Source organism: Sebastes umbrosus, chromosome 16 (assembly GCF_015220745.1).
Source record: "Sebastes umbrosus isolate fSebUmb1 chromosome 16, fSebUmb1.pri, whole genome shotgun sequence".
NCBI lineage: Eukaryota > Metazoa > Chordata > Actinopteri > Perciformes > Sebastidae > Sebastes > Sebastes umbrosus.
Window position 1 is genome coordinate 3,253,405 of NC_051284.1, and position 17,873 is coordinate 3,271,277.

Below are 17,873 nucleotides of genomic sequence, written 5' to 3' on the forward strand. Positions count from 1 at the left end.
AAAACCCATTGACTTCCAGACGACAGAACAGGAAGTGCTGAAATGCTAACTAATTTCCTGGTTTTAGGGCTCATTCCTGTAGCACTCGATAGACCAGACTCCAGACCAAAACTTTAAAAAGCAACTTACTATTAAAGGATTGGTGCTTTAAGTAGGAAGAAAAAAAGGTATTTGATATCATTGCTGGATTCTGCTTGGCATCAGAGTCTCTATCTGAGAGTCCATAAAATGTCTTCTCAGAAACAGATACAGTTTTTGTGGGAGGAGATCAAATCGTATTTTTTTCTTGTGTTTGAATGAAGTGCACCATTAATTGAAATGCAAGTGCGAGTGAGATGAATTGACAGCTTGCGGTCTGTGAGAACGAGGACGGAGCCAACGCCAAAGCTGATATGTTTTTGACATATTATTATCTGTATAATAAGGTTTTTTTTTCTACAGGAGAGTTGACATGACTCAAGTGATAACACACACACACACACACCTCTGATGGTGTGAGTATCCCTTTCCATCAGCCAACCTAATATCATACTTTTACTGTGATTCACCCCCTCTAGTTCAGCTGGGCTCATATCATATTTAAAGTCGCTATGATTGAGTCCCCCCTCCCCTGTTGATGGCATATTTCTCATTTAGGTTAAATCAAAGAGACGTGGTGTCAGACCTAACCACCGCTCATTACCATCATCGCAGGAGTACAGGGAGCAATTTACCTGTGGAGACGTGGTAATGCCGAATGGAAATAGGCCGAGCAGGAGCTGAAATGATGTTTTTAATTATGTAGCACCTCTCCCACCGTTCCCATGCTGCTACCCGAGCCTCCGACGCCCAGACCTCATTTCAATATTTGCGTCTCATCAGACGGAGGGGAAGGGGGAAGAGCATTCGAAGGGCGGGCGGAGGACCTGTTAGGGCGGAGGGTGGTGAGCGTCTCCACACAGCGACGTCGGCACAAACAAAACAGCAGCGGGCGCGGCATCGCACAAACTTGAAATTGTGTTGATTATCTGCCTAAGCGGGCGCCGTCGGCTCATTTTCCGATTCGCTAACACTCTCTTAAGGCTTCAATCAACAGCTTGATTCTCATTTACTTCTGTTTTGCACTGGTTGTGCATCGTGGAGGCTGACGAGGGCGGTGAGATCAGGTGTTACTCGGGCTGGAAACAAAAAATAGTCTTCCTGCCTCGGAGAGAATCAGAGAAATAAAACATATATAACAAAATGAGCTCAGTGCACCTTACTTTTCCCCCATCTGTGATGAATTAAAGCAGCATTAGGAAGCAATGGGAGCATATAAAGACAGTGAGAGGTCGCAGTTTGAATCAGGGGCAGAGTGGGAATAAAAATCGGCCCGGGACCTCTTGAGTCAGACCAGCCCACCAAAACCCACCAGGAGATACACCACCACCCCAACACAGTCTCACAGCAGTTTGTGAAATGGTCACAAAATTGTATCTATTTGATTTGTGTACATAGACACGAATTTCCCTTCTTTTTGTTTTCGTGATACTCAGCAGGACTTTCAACGACGAATTTTCGTTCTTTTTCCCATGAATGTCCAGCAACATGTGAAGCCCGTGTCAATTTCTGCTCCACTCTTTTCAAATTAAAACATCTTACTTAGGTTTAGGAAAAGATCGACTTGGTTAGGCTTAGGCAACAAAACTACTTAGTTAGATTTAGGAAACGATCGTGGTTTGGGTTAAAATATTTAAGTACGGAAGTTAAGTGACAAATAAATCAACTTTGATTTCTTGTTTCACACGGGACACAAACAATAGTCTCCTGGGTGAAAATCCGCTGTTTTTTGACCCACCCAACCACCCCGACCTCCTTCCTACGCAGCCTACGCTCTTCTTTATACTTCATGGTTAACAATTACATGGATTACATACAAATTGATTTCATGCTGACCATCACAAAAATGTGAAATTCGTGTCTATGTATACAAAACAAAACATTCAATTTCGTGACTATTTCACATACTGATGAATATGTCACACTTTATAAGAATTGTGTCATCAATATACAGTAGATTTGATTTGTTAAAGATCCCATATTATAAAACGGTTTCATGTTTCATGTTTTTTTATTATAAAGCAGGCTTAAGTCCTATATAAATACTGTGAAAGTATCGAAACGCTCAATCCACAGGAATATACACACAGCCCGTATTCAGAAACTCTGCATTTGAAACAAGCTGTCAGGATTTCTGTCCATTCGTGATGTCACAAATTTACAATATTTAGACCCTTTACACAGATTTAAACGTAAACATTCTAAATGTGTCCCAGTTTATTCCTGGTTGCAGTGTATGTTAATGTCATCAGCTGACAGGAAGTACACATGGACCCAAGCTGTTGCCTAGCAACACAATTCTGCTGCAATTTCGTCGCAATTCCGTCAAAATGCGCTAAAACGGAGCGTTTAAGACGGAGGGTAAATACAGGCATATTCAGGCCGACAGTATGAGGAAAATAACGGGTTTTTTGAACATTAAAGCATGTAAACATGTTCTAGTAGAAACACAAAATACAAGTATGATCCTGAAAATGAGCATGATATGGGACCTTTAAATTAACAATTTGTAGAATGATACATGAAACAGAATCCTCTGTAAAATATTATATAATGATGATAATGACATAACAGATTTATATAATGAATGTAATGTAATAATTATCATTCATACCGTGTCAGATCAGATCCTATATGCTGATTTAATAACTAGTTTGGGACATTTATAACATTTATAACATTTATACGTAAGGTGGCTCCACGATATCACATCATTTGTGAGTTTTTCCGACACTTTCTGACCATAGACTGTATATGTAGATGGACGACGTGTCTCCACTTCCTCCCACTGTACAGAAGTGAAGCCAAAATATCCCGGATACGGGAGCTGCCATCTTGAGATTTTGACGTCATTTGGAGCCAGAGTCCACGCAGTAGTGATCGGGCGGTGGAATGGCGTTATCGAGGTCACGGCCTCTGATTGTCAGTGAGAGAGACTCACAGCTGCCAGTCATGAAGTCTCACCCCCCTTTTATAGCATCTGTCATGTTCTGTAAGAACTTTGCATCTATTTTGCAGTATTTGTCTCCCTCTAGTGGTCATTCATTATTCTCTTTTTACTGCCTGCTATTGTATATATGTGTTCATTGGTTGTTTTAGTCATGTGGCTCAGCTAGGTCATAGTGTGTGTTATCATTACCTAGAATGAGTCGTATATAAATTATCTACATAGGGAGCGGGTCCATGTTGCTCCACCATATTTCAACAGTAGCCCAGAACGGACAAACCAAACTTTGTTAACTTTTCCTGCTTGTGCCGGAGTCGATAACGCTACTCGCTCCCGTCGCCGCTCTCTCTCTCTTGCTTCACCACTCACTTCCCACGTACACACACCCACTCTACGCACTGGCTCTCTGCTCCAAATGACCTACGCTACTCTTATGACAGCTGGCTCTCGAGAGGTCCATTTGCATTTTCGCGTCGGCCACCGTAGCTCTCCAACACACTTGGCACACAAGAAAGGCTTCAGTTGGTTGTAATCTCAACCTCACCGCTAGATACCGCCAGATCCTATACACACTGCTCCTTTAATGCTCTGGATATTGTATAGAAACCTTTTAAATAACATTGAAGTTCCATAAAACTGTTATCATGAAAATAAGGATGAAATAACAATTTATAATAATGAGTTTTAATAAATGATAAATAATTGTGAATACCTAAAGGAGCATTATTGGCTACCGTTTGAGGACACTTTGGTTTGGCTGTAAGCCTGTTTAGTCCAGACTGAAACCCGATCTTCTCGGTGAACCTGCTCTCTAACTGATTCTGCTGTTTGAGCCCCAGGGGACCGCTAAAGCTGCCGTCCTACTTACACTGCTGTGGTGTGTAATAGTCAGCAGGCACCTCAGACAGAGCCAATATAGTGGGTGCTGCTGACGAGCCTCAGAGCCAGCAGACTGGAGGAGGAGCCGGAGCAGATGATGAGAAGGCCGGGCGCATACAGAGCTGAAGGAGTGAAAACAGGTCTCTCTACTAAGCACTACTGCATGTCAGGAGGACGTGGATTTGCAGAGTACATATATTTGTTAGACCTTAATCAGTACATCGCAACAATTTACGTTCACCGGCAAGTCTGGTTGTTTCATTTCTGCACGTTGTCTTGAACACTGTCCATGTTTTATGTTAAAGGATAATTCTGTTTCATCATAACTTGGGTCTTGAGCTCGGAAGTTTATTGTTGACCTTGGAGACATCAGTTTGACGATACTATCTCAACTCGAGGTCCACTTGCTTGCTTGTTCAGCTCGTGGTGCCTTCAGTCATTATGGCCCTATACTCTCTGGAATTCTCTGTCACTTGAACTAAGGTACAATAGTGCCTTCTTTTAAAAGCAGACGCAAAACAAATCTTTTTATGTTTAGTTGTGTTTAGTGTGTGGTCAATGGGTAACAATTTTATTTTCTAATCTGTATTATTATGATTATTATTCCATTTGTAATAATAAGAATAAGAATACCTTCTTATCTTATTCCCCTTTTACTGTAATACCTTCTTATCTATATGTTTTTATCTAATATATATTTTATATATGTAATACCTTCTTATCTTATATGTTTTACATATGTAATACCTTTTTTTCTTGAATGCTATTTTTTAATCTTATATGTTTTATACTGTATATGCAATACCCTCTTATCTTATATTGTTTTTATCTTATATGTTTTATATAGGTAATACCTTCTTATCTTATATGTTTTTATCTTCTATATTTTATATACGTAATACCTTCTTATCTTATATGTTTTGATCTTCTATATTTTATATATGTAATACCTTCTTATCTTATATGTTTTATATATGTAATACCTTCTTATCTTATATGGTTTATATATGTAATACCTTCTTATCTTATATGGTTTTATTTTATATGTTTAATATATATAATACCTTCTTATCTTATGTTTTTATCTTATATGTTTTATATATGTATTACCTTCTTATCTTATGTTTTTATCTTCTATATTTTATATACGTAATACCTTCTTATCTTATATGTTTTTATCTTATATGTTTTATATATATAACACCTTCTTATCTTATATGTTTTTATCTTATATGTTTTATATATGCAATACCTTCTTATCTTATATGTTTTATATATGTAATACCTTCTTATCTTATATGTTTTATATATGCAATACCCTCTTATTTTATGTTTTTATCCTACATGTTTTATATGGGTAATACCCTCTTATCTTACATGTTTTCATCTTATATGTTTATATATGTAATACCTTATTATCTTATATATATTTGTATCTTATGTTTTATATATGTAATACCTTCTTTTCTTTTAGGCTATATTTTTATCTTATATGTTTTATATATGTAATACCCTCTTATCTTATATGTTTTATATATGCAATACCATCTTATCTTAGAATTTTTTTTATATGTAATACCCTCTTATCTTGTTTTTATCTTATATGTTTTATACATGTAATACCCTCTTATCTTATATGTTTTTATTATATATCTTTTATATATGTAATACCCTCTTATATGTAAGATGTTCTTTTTATCCCATATGCTTTACATATGTAATACCGTCTTATCTTCTAGGCTATATTTTTATCTGATATGTTTTATATGTGTACACACTATATTATGTTGATGTATAGAAAGTAAATAAAAAAGTCAGTGTAGTATCTTGAAAAAAGTAATTAAAAAGTCAGCTTAGTATGTCCAGAAAAGTCATACTATAGTATGTCAAAAAAGTCAGTATGTCGAAAAAAAAAGTCATAGTAGAGTATGTTGAAAATAGTCATAGTATAGTAATTTGAAAAAGTCATAGTATAGTATGTCAAGAAAAGTCATACTATAGTGTCTCAAAAAAGTCATAGTACAGTATGTCGAAAAAAGTTATAGTATAGTATTTTGTAAAAAGTCATAGTATAGTATGTCAAAAATATCACAGGAAAGTCATAGTATACTATGTCGAAAAAGTCATAACACGCGAGTATAGTATGTTAAATTAAGTAATATTATAGCATGTCAAAAAGTTTTTAAAAAGTGAATATAGCATGTCGAAATGATTATTAGTATAGTATGTTGAAAAAAGACATAACAACTCATAGTATAGTATGTCAAAAAAGTATATACATACATTTTTTTCCGACATACTATACTATGAATTGTTTTTGACATGCTATACTATGACTTTTTTCGACATGTTATATTATGACTTCTTATGATTTTTTTTAACATACTATACTATGACTTTTGTGACTTTTTTCGACATACTTTACTATGAATTGTTTTTGACATACTATACTATGAGTTATTTTTCAACATAAAATACTATGACTTTTTCTGATTTTTTTGACATACTATACTATGACTTTTTGTTTTGTTTTTTCAACCTACTATACTATGAATTTCTTCAACATAGTATACTATGTTTTTTTGGGTTTTTTTCTGACATACTTTACTATGAATATTTTAGGACTTTTTCAACATACTTTACTATGACTTTTTCATGATTTCTTTGGACATAGTATACTATGACTTTTTTTGGACATACTATACTTTGACTTTATATGACTTTTTTCAACATACTATGAAGTTTTTATGACTTTTTTCCAACATACTATACTATGACTGTTTTAGAACTTTTTTTGACATACTATACTGTGATTTTTTTTTACTAATTTAAGACATTCTATAATATGACTCTTTTTTAAAACATACTATACAATGTTTTTTTTGACATACTCTATGACTATTTTTTTAAAAACTTTTTTCAACATACTATACTATGACTTTTTTTTTTTACATATTATACTTTGACTTTATATGACTTTTTTCGACATACTTTGACTTTTTTATGATATTCTATACTATGACTTTTTTATGACATACAAACAATGACTTTTTTATGACATACTATACTATGAATATTTAAGACTTTTTTTCGACAGACTATACTATGACTTTTTAATGATTTTTTTGAACATAGTATAAAATGACTTATGACATACTATGACATTTTTATGACATACTATACTATGACTTTTTTATGACATACTATACTATGACTTTTTTTTGGAGGATGTGGAATGATTACTCCTGGGGCGCCCCAGCAGCCCAGGGGTTACGCCGGCGACCATGGTCGGTGTCTGGTCCCGTGTCATTCCTCATCTCTCTACTTTCAACTATTAAATAAAGGCATACAAGAGGTTCAAAACGCTTACATGTATTCCTCAAACAGTTTGTTGTAAACATCCACCAGTATGGTAGGTCAAGGTTGAAGCATACCATAGTTAAGTCTTTTCCCTTTTAAAACACCGATAAAGCATAAATCTCCCCTTTGTGTATCTAGAGGGCTGCAAGGAATTCTTCGTCTTCCTGGACACACAGCACTGACAGCTATCTGAAGGTATTCATAAAAATCATCATGGTAATATTTTCACATGACCGCAGAAATCCACAACAAACTAGAAATTGACAATTTGACCACATGGTGGCACTAGAAGAAAGTTAATGAGTGTCCTTGAGAGAAAAGGCTCATTCGGTTGGGTCTGGAGTGTGCAACCAGAATAATGAACTTAAACTTAAACTTAAACTTAGCTAAAAGACTTAAACTTTGCTTTCCATTTTCAAATGAAATGATTAATCCACCATTTGAAGAGAGGACAAACATCATATCAAATATAATATCTCTTTATGTCAGAATATATTAAAGGGGCAATGTGTAAGATCTGGCCAGAATATTAGCTTAAAACATTCAATAAAATAATTATCGCCAGAATGTGAAGAGGTCACGGTGTTGACGTTATATCAAAGACGTCTGTGTATTGCGTTGCAGAGATATCTACTGATATTAGCATGCTAACTAGCTAGCCCCGGCTGTCCTGTCTTGTAATACCACTTGTACCTCTAGAGGTGATAGTGAGTCACTGTAGCGTCCAGTCTGTCCTCAGTCCAAGTTTTTGAACTTTGGACAGAGCCAGGCTAGCTGTTTCCAGTCTTCATGCTATGCTAAGCTAAGCTAAGCTAAAGCGCATCCCGACTCCAGCTCTGCACTCAACACACACCTCAGATCCGCATCAATGTTCTCGCCTCGCACTTGTAAAGACCGTGAAAGAGCTGGTGAACTACGCCCTTGACGTTTTGATAACTTTTTGGAGTAGAAGTGTAAATTATGGCCTGATGGTGGCGCTAGAGGAGTCAGCAACTTTCACGCACATGCATTTGCCTTCAGGGCTTTCTGCCAGAGAGGGCTTATTTTAACCCAAACCACCATCTTTTCCTAAACCTAACCAAGTAGTTGGTTACCTAAACCTCAGGAGATTCCAGGCAGAAAGCACCTGAAGGCAAACTTTCCCATTCGTGATCTGGTGACCATGCATTTCCAAATTTCAGCAAATGACATAGAACTATTGCCAGTAGATGCTGAGACATCGTGCACAATTCAATCAATGTGTCTATAAATACACCGATCAGCCGTAACATTATGACCACCTGCCTAATATTGAGTAGATCCCCCTTTAGCCACCAAAAACAGCCCTGACCCGTCGAGGCGTGGACTTCACTAGACCTCTGAAGGTATCTGGCACCAAGCCGTCAGTAGCAGATCCTTTAAGTCCTGGAAGTTGTGAGGTGGGGTCTCCGTGGATCGGACTTGTTTGTCCAGAACATCCCACAGATGCTCCATCGGATTGAGATCTGGAGAATTTGGAGGCCGAGTTGACACTCGTTGCCATCCACATGATGTAAAAGAAAACGTGATTCATCAGACCGGGCCACCTTCTTCCATCGCTCCGTGGTCCAGTTCTGATGCTCACTTGCCCATTGTAGGCGCTTTTGCCGGCAGACACGGGTCAGCACAGGGCACCCTGACCGGTCTGCAGCTACGCAGCCCCATACGCAACAAACTGCTCCTCCCTGTGTGTTCTGACACCTTTCTATCGGAACCAGCATTAACTTTTTCAGCAGTTTGAGCTTCAGTAATTCTTCTATTGGATCAGACAACACGGGCCAGCCTTCGCTCCACGTGCATCAATGAGCCTCGGGTCTGACCCTGTCGCCAGTTCACCGGTTTTCCTTCCTTGGACCACTTTTGGTAGGTCCTGACCACTGCAGACCGGGAACATCCCACAAGAGATGCAGTTCTGGAGATGCTCTGACCCAGTCGTCTAGACAGCACTATCTGGCCCTCGTCAAAGTCGCTCACATCCTTACACTGGCCCATTTTTTCTGCTTCCAACACAAAGTTCAAAATGTTCACTTGCTGTCTAATATATCCCCCCCCCACTGCCAGGTGCCATGGTAACGAGATAATCAATGTTATTCACTTCACCTGTCAGTGGTCATAATGTTAAGGCTGATCGGTGTAGATTGATACATACATACATACATACATAAATACAGTATATGCAACACAGTGAATTAACCCCACAGGACCAAAGGTGAATGATCATACCATTACTTTTATTGTAGATATACTGGGCTACAATTATAAAAAAAGAAAAAAGAAAAAAAAAATCCAAACAAACAAAATTAAAGGTATTTATGATCCATAAGGTGCAGACCGCAAACCACTGCAGCACGGTATACAGTATGAGTGAGGAGTTCAATTTCTATTCCAATGTCCCTTAAAACATTTGCTGCAGGTTGTGATGGCCCATAATTCCCCATACTGATAACAGTTCATCACTCCATCCGTTTAGCTCCACTCTACTGGTGTTCTGCTGCTCGGTGACCATTACCCCCCCCCCCCCCCCCCCCCCCCCCCAAACAGTCACCGTCGGTGCTCTACGCTGGCTTTATGAGACCAATATCTCCCCTACCCCCGCCGTCATTGTTTATCAAAGGCATTTCACTTCTCTGTTAACGTTGATCACACTTGACCTTAAAAGGAAAAATCCACCCTAAAACAGCACTATACTACTGGACAACATACCGGCTATCAGGGGTCATTTTCTGCTTTGGGGATGTACTTCTTTTATCAATTCCTGTGAGTGGCATGACATCACATCCAGATACAGCTACAATAACAAGTAAGAGCACTCTCAGGACTTTTTGCATCACAGTGGATGTAATTAGGATTGACAGCGGACAATACAGAACTTAAAATACAAAGTCAAATTGATTTAAAGGTTCCATATTGTGCTCATTTTCAGGTTCATACTTGTATTTTGTGTTCCTACTAGAACAAGATTACATGCTTTAATGTTCAAAAAAAACTTTATTTTCCTCATACTGTCTGCCTGAATACGCCTGTATTTACCCTCTGTCTGAAACGCTCCGTTTTAGTGCATTTCAACGGAATTGCAACGGAATTGCGTTGCTGGGCAACAATTTGGGTCCATGTTTACTACCTGTCAGCTGATGTTATTTACATACACTGCAACAGGAAATAAACTGGGACACATTTAGAATGTTTACATTTAAAACTGTAATAGTCTATATATTGTATATTTGTGACATCACAAATGGACAGAAATCCTAACAGCTTGTTTCAAAGGCATAATTACTGAATACGGGCTGTGTGGGTTTCCTCGTATATTGAGCGTTTTGATAGTTTAACAGTATTTATAAAGCACTTAAACCTGCTTTATAATATAAAAGACATGACTTTTTACAATATGGGGCCTTTAAATTAGGAACAAAAATATATAAACAGATAACTGATGGAATCTAAACCTGAAGCGCCACAGGTGCAGCCCACTGTTTGTAGAAGTTGCTCGCCCTGATCCAGGACAGTCCTATCACAACTCTGCATCGCTGTCACCCCCAACGCATTCTCACTATCAACTCGTCAAATCACCGCCGCTTGGTCAGCGCCCCTCGGCAACACGCGGGGTACTCCCCTCTTGTGTTACTTTTGGACGGACCCGGGACGGCGTGCCAATATACGCTCGTTACATGCATAGTGTCCTTTCAAAATCAACCTTCCGTTCTCACAGGAAGTTAGGTTTAGGCAACACAACCACTTAGGTAGGATTAGGAAACGGTCAAGGGTGAAGTTTACTTCACGAACGATACCGACGAGTCACGTGACAAAATAAGCCGTTACTTTTAGTTTTCACAGCGGTCTCCTTGTTGAAAGTGTTTGTTTGACGCATCCGCCCCTCCTGCCCTCAACGGACTCTCATGCTTATAATGCTCCGTCACTTGCGCTGATAAACAAATAACGCCGCAGGTGGGTTTACATTGGAGTTAATTGAAAGCCTGGTTTTTCACCATTGTGTTGCTAAAGGGTGCCTCCGTGCGTCAGCTTCAGATGCCGAGGGACGCTGACCAAACGGCGGTATTTGACGAGCTGGGAGTGAAAATGGGTCGCTCACCCAGGACTCAGACATTTCAGTCCCTGATCAGCTCCCAACATGTTTTAAAGGAAGAATGTTAAAAACAGGATGTGCCATGATTGTGTATGAACAAGAACGGCCGCTCATTACAGTCGATGCAAACTGTATATATTACATTACAGCGTAGAATTAGCACGTAAAGCAGCTGTCTTCTGTATATATATATATAACTTCTGTCCACCGGTGGCAGCACTGAGCCCAAAACAATCTTTGATTTCATATGACTATTATTAATTTTTAACAGAGAATCTAGGTGAATCATTTTTTTTGTATGGAGAGCCTTAGTCACGCCCCTTCCAGTGGACCACCATGGAACCTTGTTTCGGAAGAAATATTAACGATAGTCAACGGAGAGAGAGAGAGAGAGAGAGAGAGAGAGAAATATTTTTTTTATCCCATTTGAGTTGCCCCATGAATCACACATATGATGTTTAGTTAATTTAAAACATCATTTTGCATGTCAAGAAAGTTGTAAAACTGTTGAAGTATCAGACTGAAAATACGTAATTAGAAAGACGACACACCCTAAAGTTGCGTAGTGATGTCGCTTTCTCTCTGAAGCTACGATGTCTGTGTGTTTCCTACTGGGATGAACTCACACCAGCAACGAGTCTGATCCTTCCTTCTCTTCCTGACTGATATAAAGACCAGGAGTCTCTGATAAAACACATCAGGTCAGATAGCGTTTCATCTGTGCGTGGAACATAGCTACGTTAGCTAGCTATAGTGTTGGTGATGTTTATTGTCTGAGACGAGAGTTCACTGAGCGGTTTCACACAAAACTAAATAACCTACGACAAACTGAGACTTTCTTGACTCTCAAAATGATCTTTTAAATTGTCAAACATCATGTGTGTGATTCATGGTGCAATTCAAACGGGATAAAAAAAAAAAGTATTTGTCTCTGTCCGTTGACTACCGTTCATATTTTTTTCCGAAACAAGGTCCCATGGTAGTCCACCTGGACTTTGCATGAGGCTGATGCCATGTTTTTTTGTCTTATAAGCAGCTGAGGAGACGGCCTACCATCCAGCCGCGGTGGAAAGCAACTAAGTACAGTTACAAGTCAAATTTGGAGATACTTAACTGTATTTCCATTTTATGCTAATATTCTACTTCTTACTGCACTACATTTGTCTGCACGGCTGGAACTTTTCAGATTAAGATTTGACAGAAAACAACGTGATAAACGTATAAAATACAATGTATTGTTAAAGGTTCCCGACCTTTTTGGCTTTTGACCTCTTACAAAAAAATGGTGTCTGATTAGGGACCCTTGTCATGTCTCAGAGTTTTTAGCTCCAAACGTATTCAATATTTCACAAAGACACTACAGATTACAGAGAAGTTCAAACACTAACATTTTTTTTGAAAATGACACTGAAAATTATGAATTAGAACACAGACTAATTTCTTAGCCCCCAGTTCACAGGAATTCCTAAACTGGTGTAGAAGTAGACCAGGCATGTTAAAGACAGGTGACATCATTACGGCCTGTGATTTATCCAAAAGTACAGGAGCAAAGTTTGAGTGGATTTTTCCTTTAAGTTGGTGATAAAGGGCTGGCGGGGAGGGGTTTGGTTTGTCTTGTATTCCAAACTAACACCCCACAGGAGTAGAGAACAGGCTGGGAGACTCGCTTAGATGACATGTCTGTGTCAAAGTAGTCAGAAGAGAATTAAACCAAGAGTGTCAGTTCATCATTCAAGTCATGATTGGACGTGCTAGTTTGACTAACAATTCATTTTTTAAGGCAGGACGTCAGCGTAACATGACGTCCACACGTTTTAGCCCCAAATTGCAAAGATTCTTTTTGTGTTTTTTACAGTGTATTTGTCAGATGATTAACCTGCAGGCACATTTCGTCTCCACCTCCCAGAGCCTTGTATTCTCTCTTTAAATAGCTTTGTGTAATACCAGCAATTGAAACAGCAGCAAAGCCTGAACCGCGTTAGTCCTCTTTAAAACATTACGGCATCATATATACACTTCTTTTTTTTCTTTTTTTCCTCCATCTTTCACTCCCTTTCACACTCTGACATGAGGTAAAGTATGGCGCCCAAGTGCAATGCTCAATTGTGCTACATGTACAAAAAGAAAAGAAAAGAAAAAAAAAATTGCCAGTACGAGAAATCGTAGTCCGCTGTGAACAACGCAGGACTAGCTCAACTTCAGCACTCCCACAAACCCCTCCCCCCCCCCCATTAAAAACTAACACACATACGAGGCTGCTGGATGTCGATGCCACTTGTGGCTGACAAGATTAATTGTGATCCTTATGTTTTATCAGTCACAGACAAAAATAGAGTGGGTGTGGCACCGTATGAGTGATTTCACATTCTTTTTAGTAATCCCCCCGTCCCCCCCGTCCCTCCCGGAGACTTACAGATAATTAGTGTGTTGAACCGGCGGTATAAACTAATGGCTGTGTGCGCTACAGACAGATGTTGGAAGGTGTGTGACTGATACACTCCAGATCTTCAATTTGACAATATCTCTCTAACGGGAAAACTAAATTCACATCCCACATTTCAGGGTTTACTGTACATACTGTAGATAGACTTGAGAAATAATGACAGATTGCACTCTTTTGAACTGATTGTAGAAAGATGTACGGAAGTCTCGCGGTGCAGCTGAGCTCACGTTGATTGTTAAACATGAGAACTGAAGGAGTTCACAAAACCACACAAACTGTATGAGGAAGAGAAGATCTCTACTCCTGCGATCTCTAGAATGACGCTGATCTCTACGACGGCGTTTTAAGGTCATCATAGGTAAAAAACAACATACAAATATATATATAATAATGGAGCCAGAGTAGGAGGGTAATTTTCTGAAGAAAAAAAAATTCAGAATTTACGAGATTAAGGTTGTAAATTTATAAGACTAAAACAAAACGTTACCATAGTTTTGGACAATTTCTGTTTTTGGCAAAAATTTATGATTTAATAATCTCAGAGACTATTCCATTTTTTTTCTTAAATTTGTGAGTCTTTCCTCGAGAATGTACCACTTTAATCTCAAAGAATATTCACGTTTTTTTTTCTCGTAAATTTACTCGTAAACTTGTGACAGTAATCTCAGAGCATTTCTGTGTTTTATCTTGCAAATTTCTGACTTTATAATCTCAGAAAATATTTAATGTTCTTTTCTCATAAACGTGAGACTTTAAACTCAGAAAATATAGAATTTTTTTTCTCATAATTTACAAATTTAATCTCAGAGAATATGCAAGTTTTCTTTCTTGTAAATTTACACCTTTAGTCTCAGAATATCCACATATTTTTTCTCGTAAATTTTGTGACTAATCTCAGAGCATTTCTGAGTTTTTTCTCATAAAATTATGACTTTAATATCAGAGAATATTCAAGTTTTTTTCTCATAAATGTATGACTATAATCTCAGAATATTCAAGTTTTTATATCAGAAATTTGTGACTTTAATCACAGAGTATTTCTGATTTTTTTCTCGCAGATTTATGATTTTATGATCTCAGAATATTCAAGTTTTTTTCTTGTAAATTTGTGAATTTAACCTCAGAGCATTTCTGTGTTTTTTTATTGCAAATTTATGACTTTATAATCTCACAGAATAGTTTTTTGTCGTAAATTTATGACTTTAATCAAAAAATTCTTAAGTTTTTTCTCGGATTATTACCCTGCTACCCCAGCGCTGTAATTATTATTATACATTTATTTTTTACCTACAATGGTCCTAATAAACCGTTGTAGATCTCCCACAGAGAAGGCACTGAGTTTTGTTTGTTTCTATTCAAGACATGAGACACAAGTTACTGTGAAGGAATGTCGACTCAGTGAAACAGAGGTGTGTGTGTGTGTTGTGTACTGGATGTTTGACGTAGATGGTGTAGTTATCACAGTAAAAAGACTAGAGAGAGTTACTGAATTCAATTGCAGTCTTGTCTTTTGAGGTAGAAGCACCTGTGGGTGGGATTATATGCCCGTGGATTAGATTTCAGATAGCTATATCAACACAGTTTAGAAAGGTACACAGGTACATGTCTCTTCCAACCCTTATCTATGAAGAAATAAATCAAGTAAATTCCCCTATGCCTGTATTTTGGAGTAAATGTCAGAGAAATCCAAAGTTTAAGAGTGCAATCTGATTACTTCTACAAGCATTTACCCATCCGATCAATCAATCAATCCTCTGTTTGTTTTTACCCAGAATTCAAAAACAGATTCTCAACTGATGAAATTGGGGGGAAAAATACATTTCCTGCCCCCCCCACCCGTCCCCAGTGTCAACCTCGGGTACGGGAGGGGGAAGAGACGACGACGCAGCTCTCCTCTGCAGCTTGATGGCCGACGAACGGGACAACCAAATCAAACAGATTTCCAAAATAATAAAAGGTCAAATAAAGAGGTATTATAGTTACAGTGCAAAAAAAGATGAGAAATTCAAGCTTAATACAAAAACATAGCACCAAACAAAAAAGAAAAAAAAAATATAAAGACAAGAAAAAATGCATGCAATTAACTGAGGTATTCAAGTGAAAAAGGGCTTATTGATGAGAAAAAAAAGGACATTTAGCGGGAAGCAAAATTTGTCGGAACAGAAACCACAAGAAAAAAAAAAAAAAAAGGCTGGTATCCTTATCCGTAGGAATTGACTTCAACCTCATAGTGTCACATCTGTTATAGCTTTGGTAGGTACGGGATGTGAGGAACACTAGTGTGTTGAAATGAATTGGCCTTTTTTTTTCACAAAGACTGTATTTGAAAAGATTCTGAGCCTTTACACGAGTATCCAATGTAGAAAAGTCTGCAGCATATTGAACGTGTGTACGTCTTTCTCTTCTTATATCAAAACTGGATGATTCGCTCCATTTAGTGCGCGAGAATGACTTAATTCAATTCCATCCATTCTCGGTATCAAAACATGTTAAAACCAAATCGTCAAGATAATGCCGTTAACGTTGAATCTCACTCTCACACACTCTAGATATATCCATAGATTTAGAACATTTATAGAAGCAATCCAGTTGTCATGGTTTTATACATAAACTACAAGAACATGCAACCTCAAGTGCGGTTTAAAAACTACTTTAAATTACAGTAACTGGGAATGTTGAAATTCCTATCCGTTTCGCAGGATATGAGGGTGAGCCTTAGCATCTAAGGCCGAGAATATCATTCATGTATCTTATTATTTTTATATATATTTATATACTTTGCTACGTATATGATTTTGGTGTCAATGTGACCACACAATTCTCAAAAGTAACAGACCCTAATGGAATAAGTGCAAAAATGATTAAGAATACCATTTCAAGACAGATTTCAGACAGAAGTGCCACCAGGTTTTTTGCTCCAGTGGTATCTGTTAGCCACGTCTGCCGATAGCGTTTTAAAAAAGCGCTTTCGAACCGACTGGCACTAGTGCACAGGCTGAGGAGTTTAGCGTTTTTTGTTGTTTTTTTTTCTTCCTACATACTTTGATTTACACCTTTGATTGAACTATGTACAATCTAATACTACACAATAAGCATAAGCCTCATCTCATTGACAGAGGTTAACAAAAAAACAAACTAAAACGGTGAGGAATAGACTTGCGACCTGACCTTTTTTTTTTTTTTTAAACACTTTGCTAAATGTTAATAAAGCACTCATGTGATTACACAAAGCAGAGAGGGAAAAGCAAAGATTGTGTTTGCGCAAAAAAAAAAAAAAAAAAAAAAGGTAAAAGATCTGATGGTGAAATCTGTTGTGAGATCAGTCTGCTTCTTGTGTTGCGTCTCCACACAGTGTTCCCTCCCTGGCTGCCTCGGTTGCGCCGTCGCGGGGCTGAAGATGCGGAGGCTGGCATCACGCTGCGTTGGGGTTAGCCGATGTTGGGAAGCCGATTTTTTATTTTTTCTCCGTTAGCGTCAGTAGCTTAGGTTGCTAATGCTGAGAGCTCGGAAGGAGGAGCTCAGTTGCTTTGGACCTGAGGTTGATTGGCTTTGAGGCTGCGCAGAGCTCGTCGCGCCGCCGCCGACTTGGCGATCCGGTAGCTGCGGCCAACTCCTTTAAACTTGCCCTTACCGACGACCTCCACCGTCACTCGGACCTTTCCGTCATACGTTCTCTCTGCAGGGCTGCACACAGGGGGAGAGGTAACAACAGGGTGTCAAATTGTAGGTAGCACATATTCTCTAATGGTGGGCTTAATCTGAAACAGGCTGATATTAGAGACACACCTGTATTCTTAATTCCCCCAGCTCCCCATATAACGCAACACTTCCTCCATGTTCAACGGTTGTCTTGATAAATTCAGTATACAATATATATTTCCACAAACTTAATGTATTGATTCTTGTACATAGACGAATTTCACTTATATTTTGTGATGGTCAGCATGATATCAGTTTGTATGTAATTCATGGAATTGTGAACCGGGAAGTATAGAGAGTGGCAACCACAGGACTTTTGCCCAGAAGACTGGTGTTTGTGTCCCGTGTGAAACAACGAGTCAAAG

The 17,873-nt window shown here is 38.2% G+C and overlaps 1 protein-coding gene across 1 annotated transcript in view; it reads right to left on the reverse strand.

Moving 5' to 3' along the window:
• Positions 1-15,088: 15,088 nt before the first annotated feature.
• dicer1 (dicer 1, ribonuclease type III) overlaps positions 15,089-17,873 on the reverse strand; it is a 43,980-nt gene continuing 41,195 nt past the window's right edge. The window contains exon 30 of the mRNA XM_037796435.1: positions 15,089-17,493. Coding sequence (XP_037652363.1) covers positions 17,328-17,493 — 166 coding nt within the window. The 3' untranslated portion in view covers positions 15,089-17,327. The remainder of the gene's footprint in view (positions 17,494-17,873) is intronic.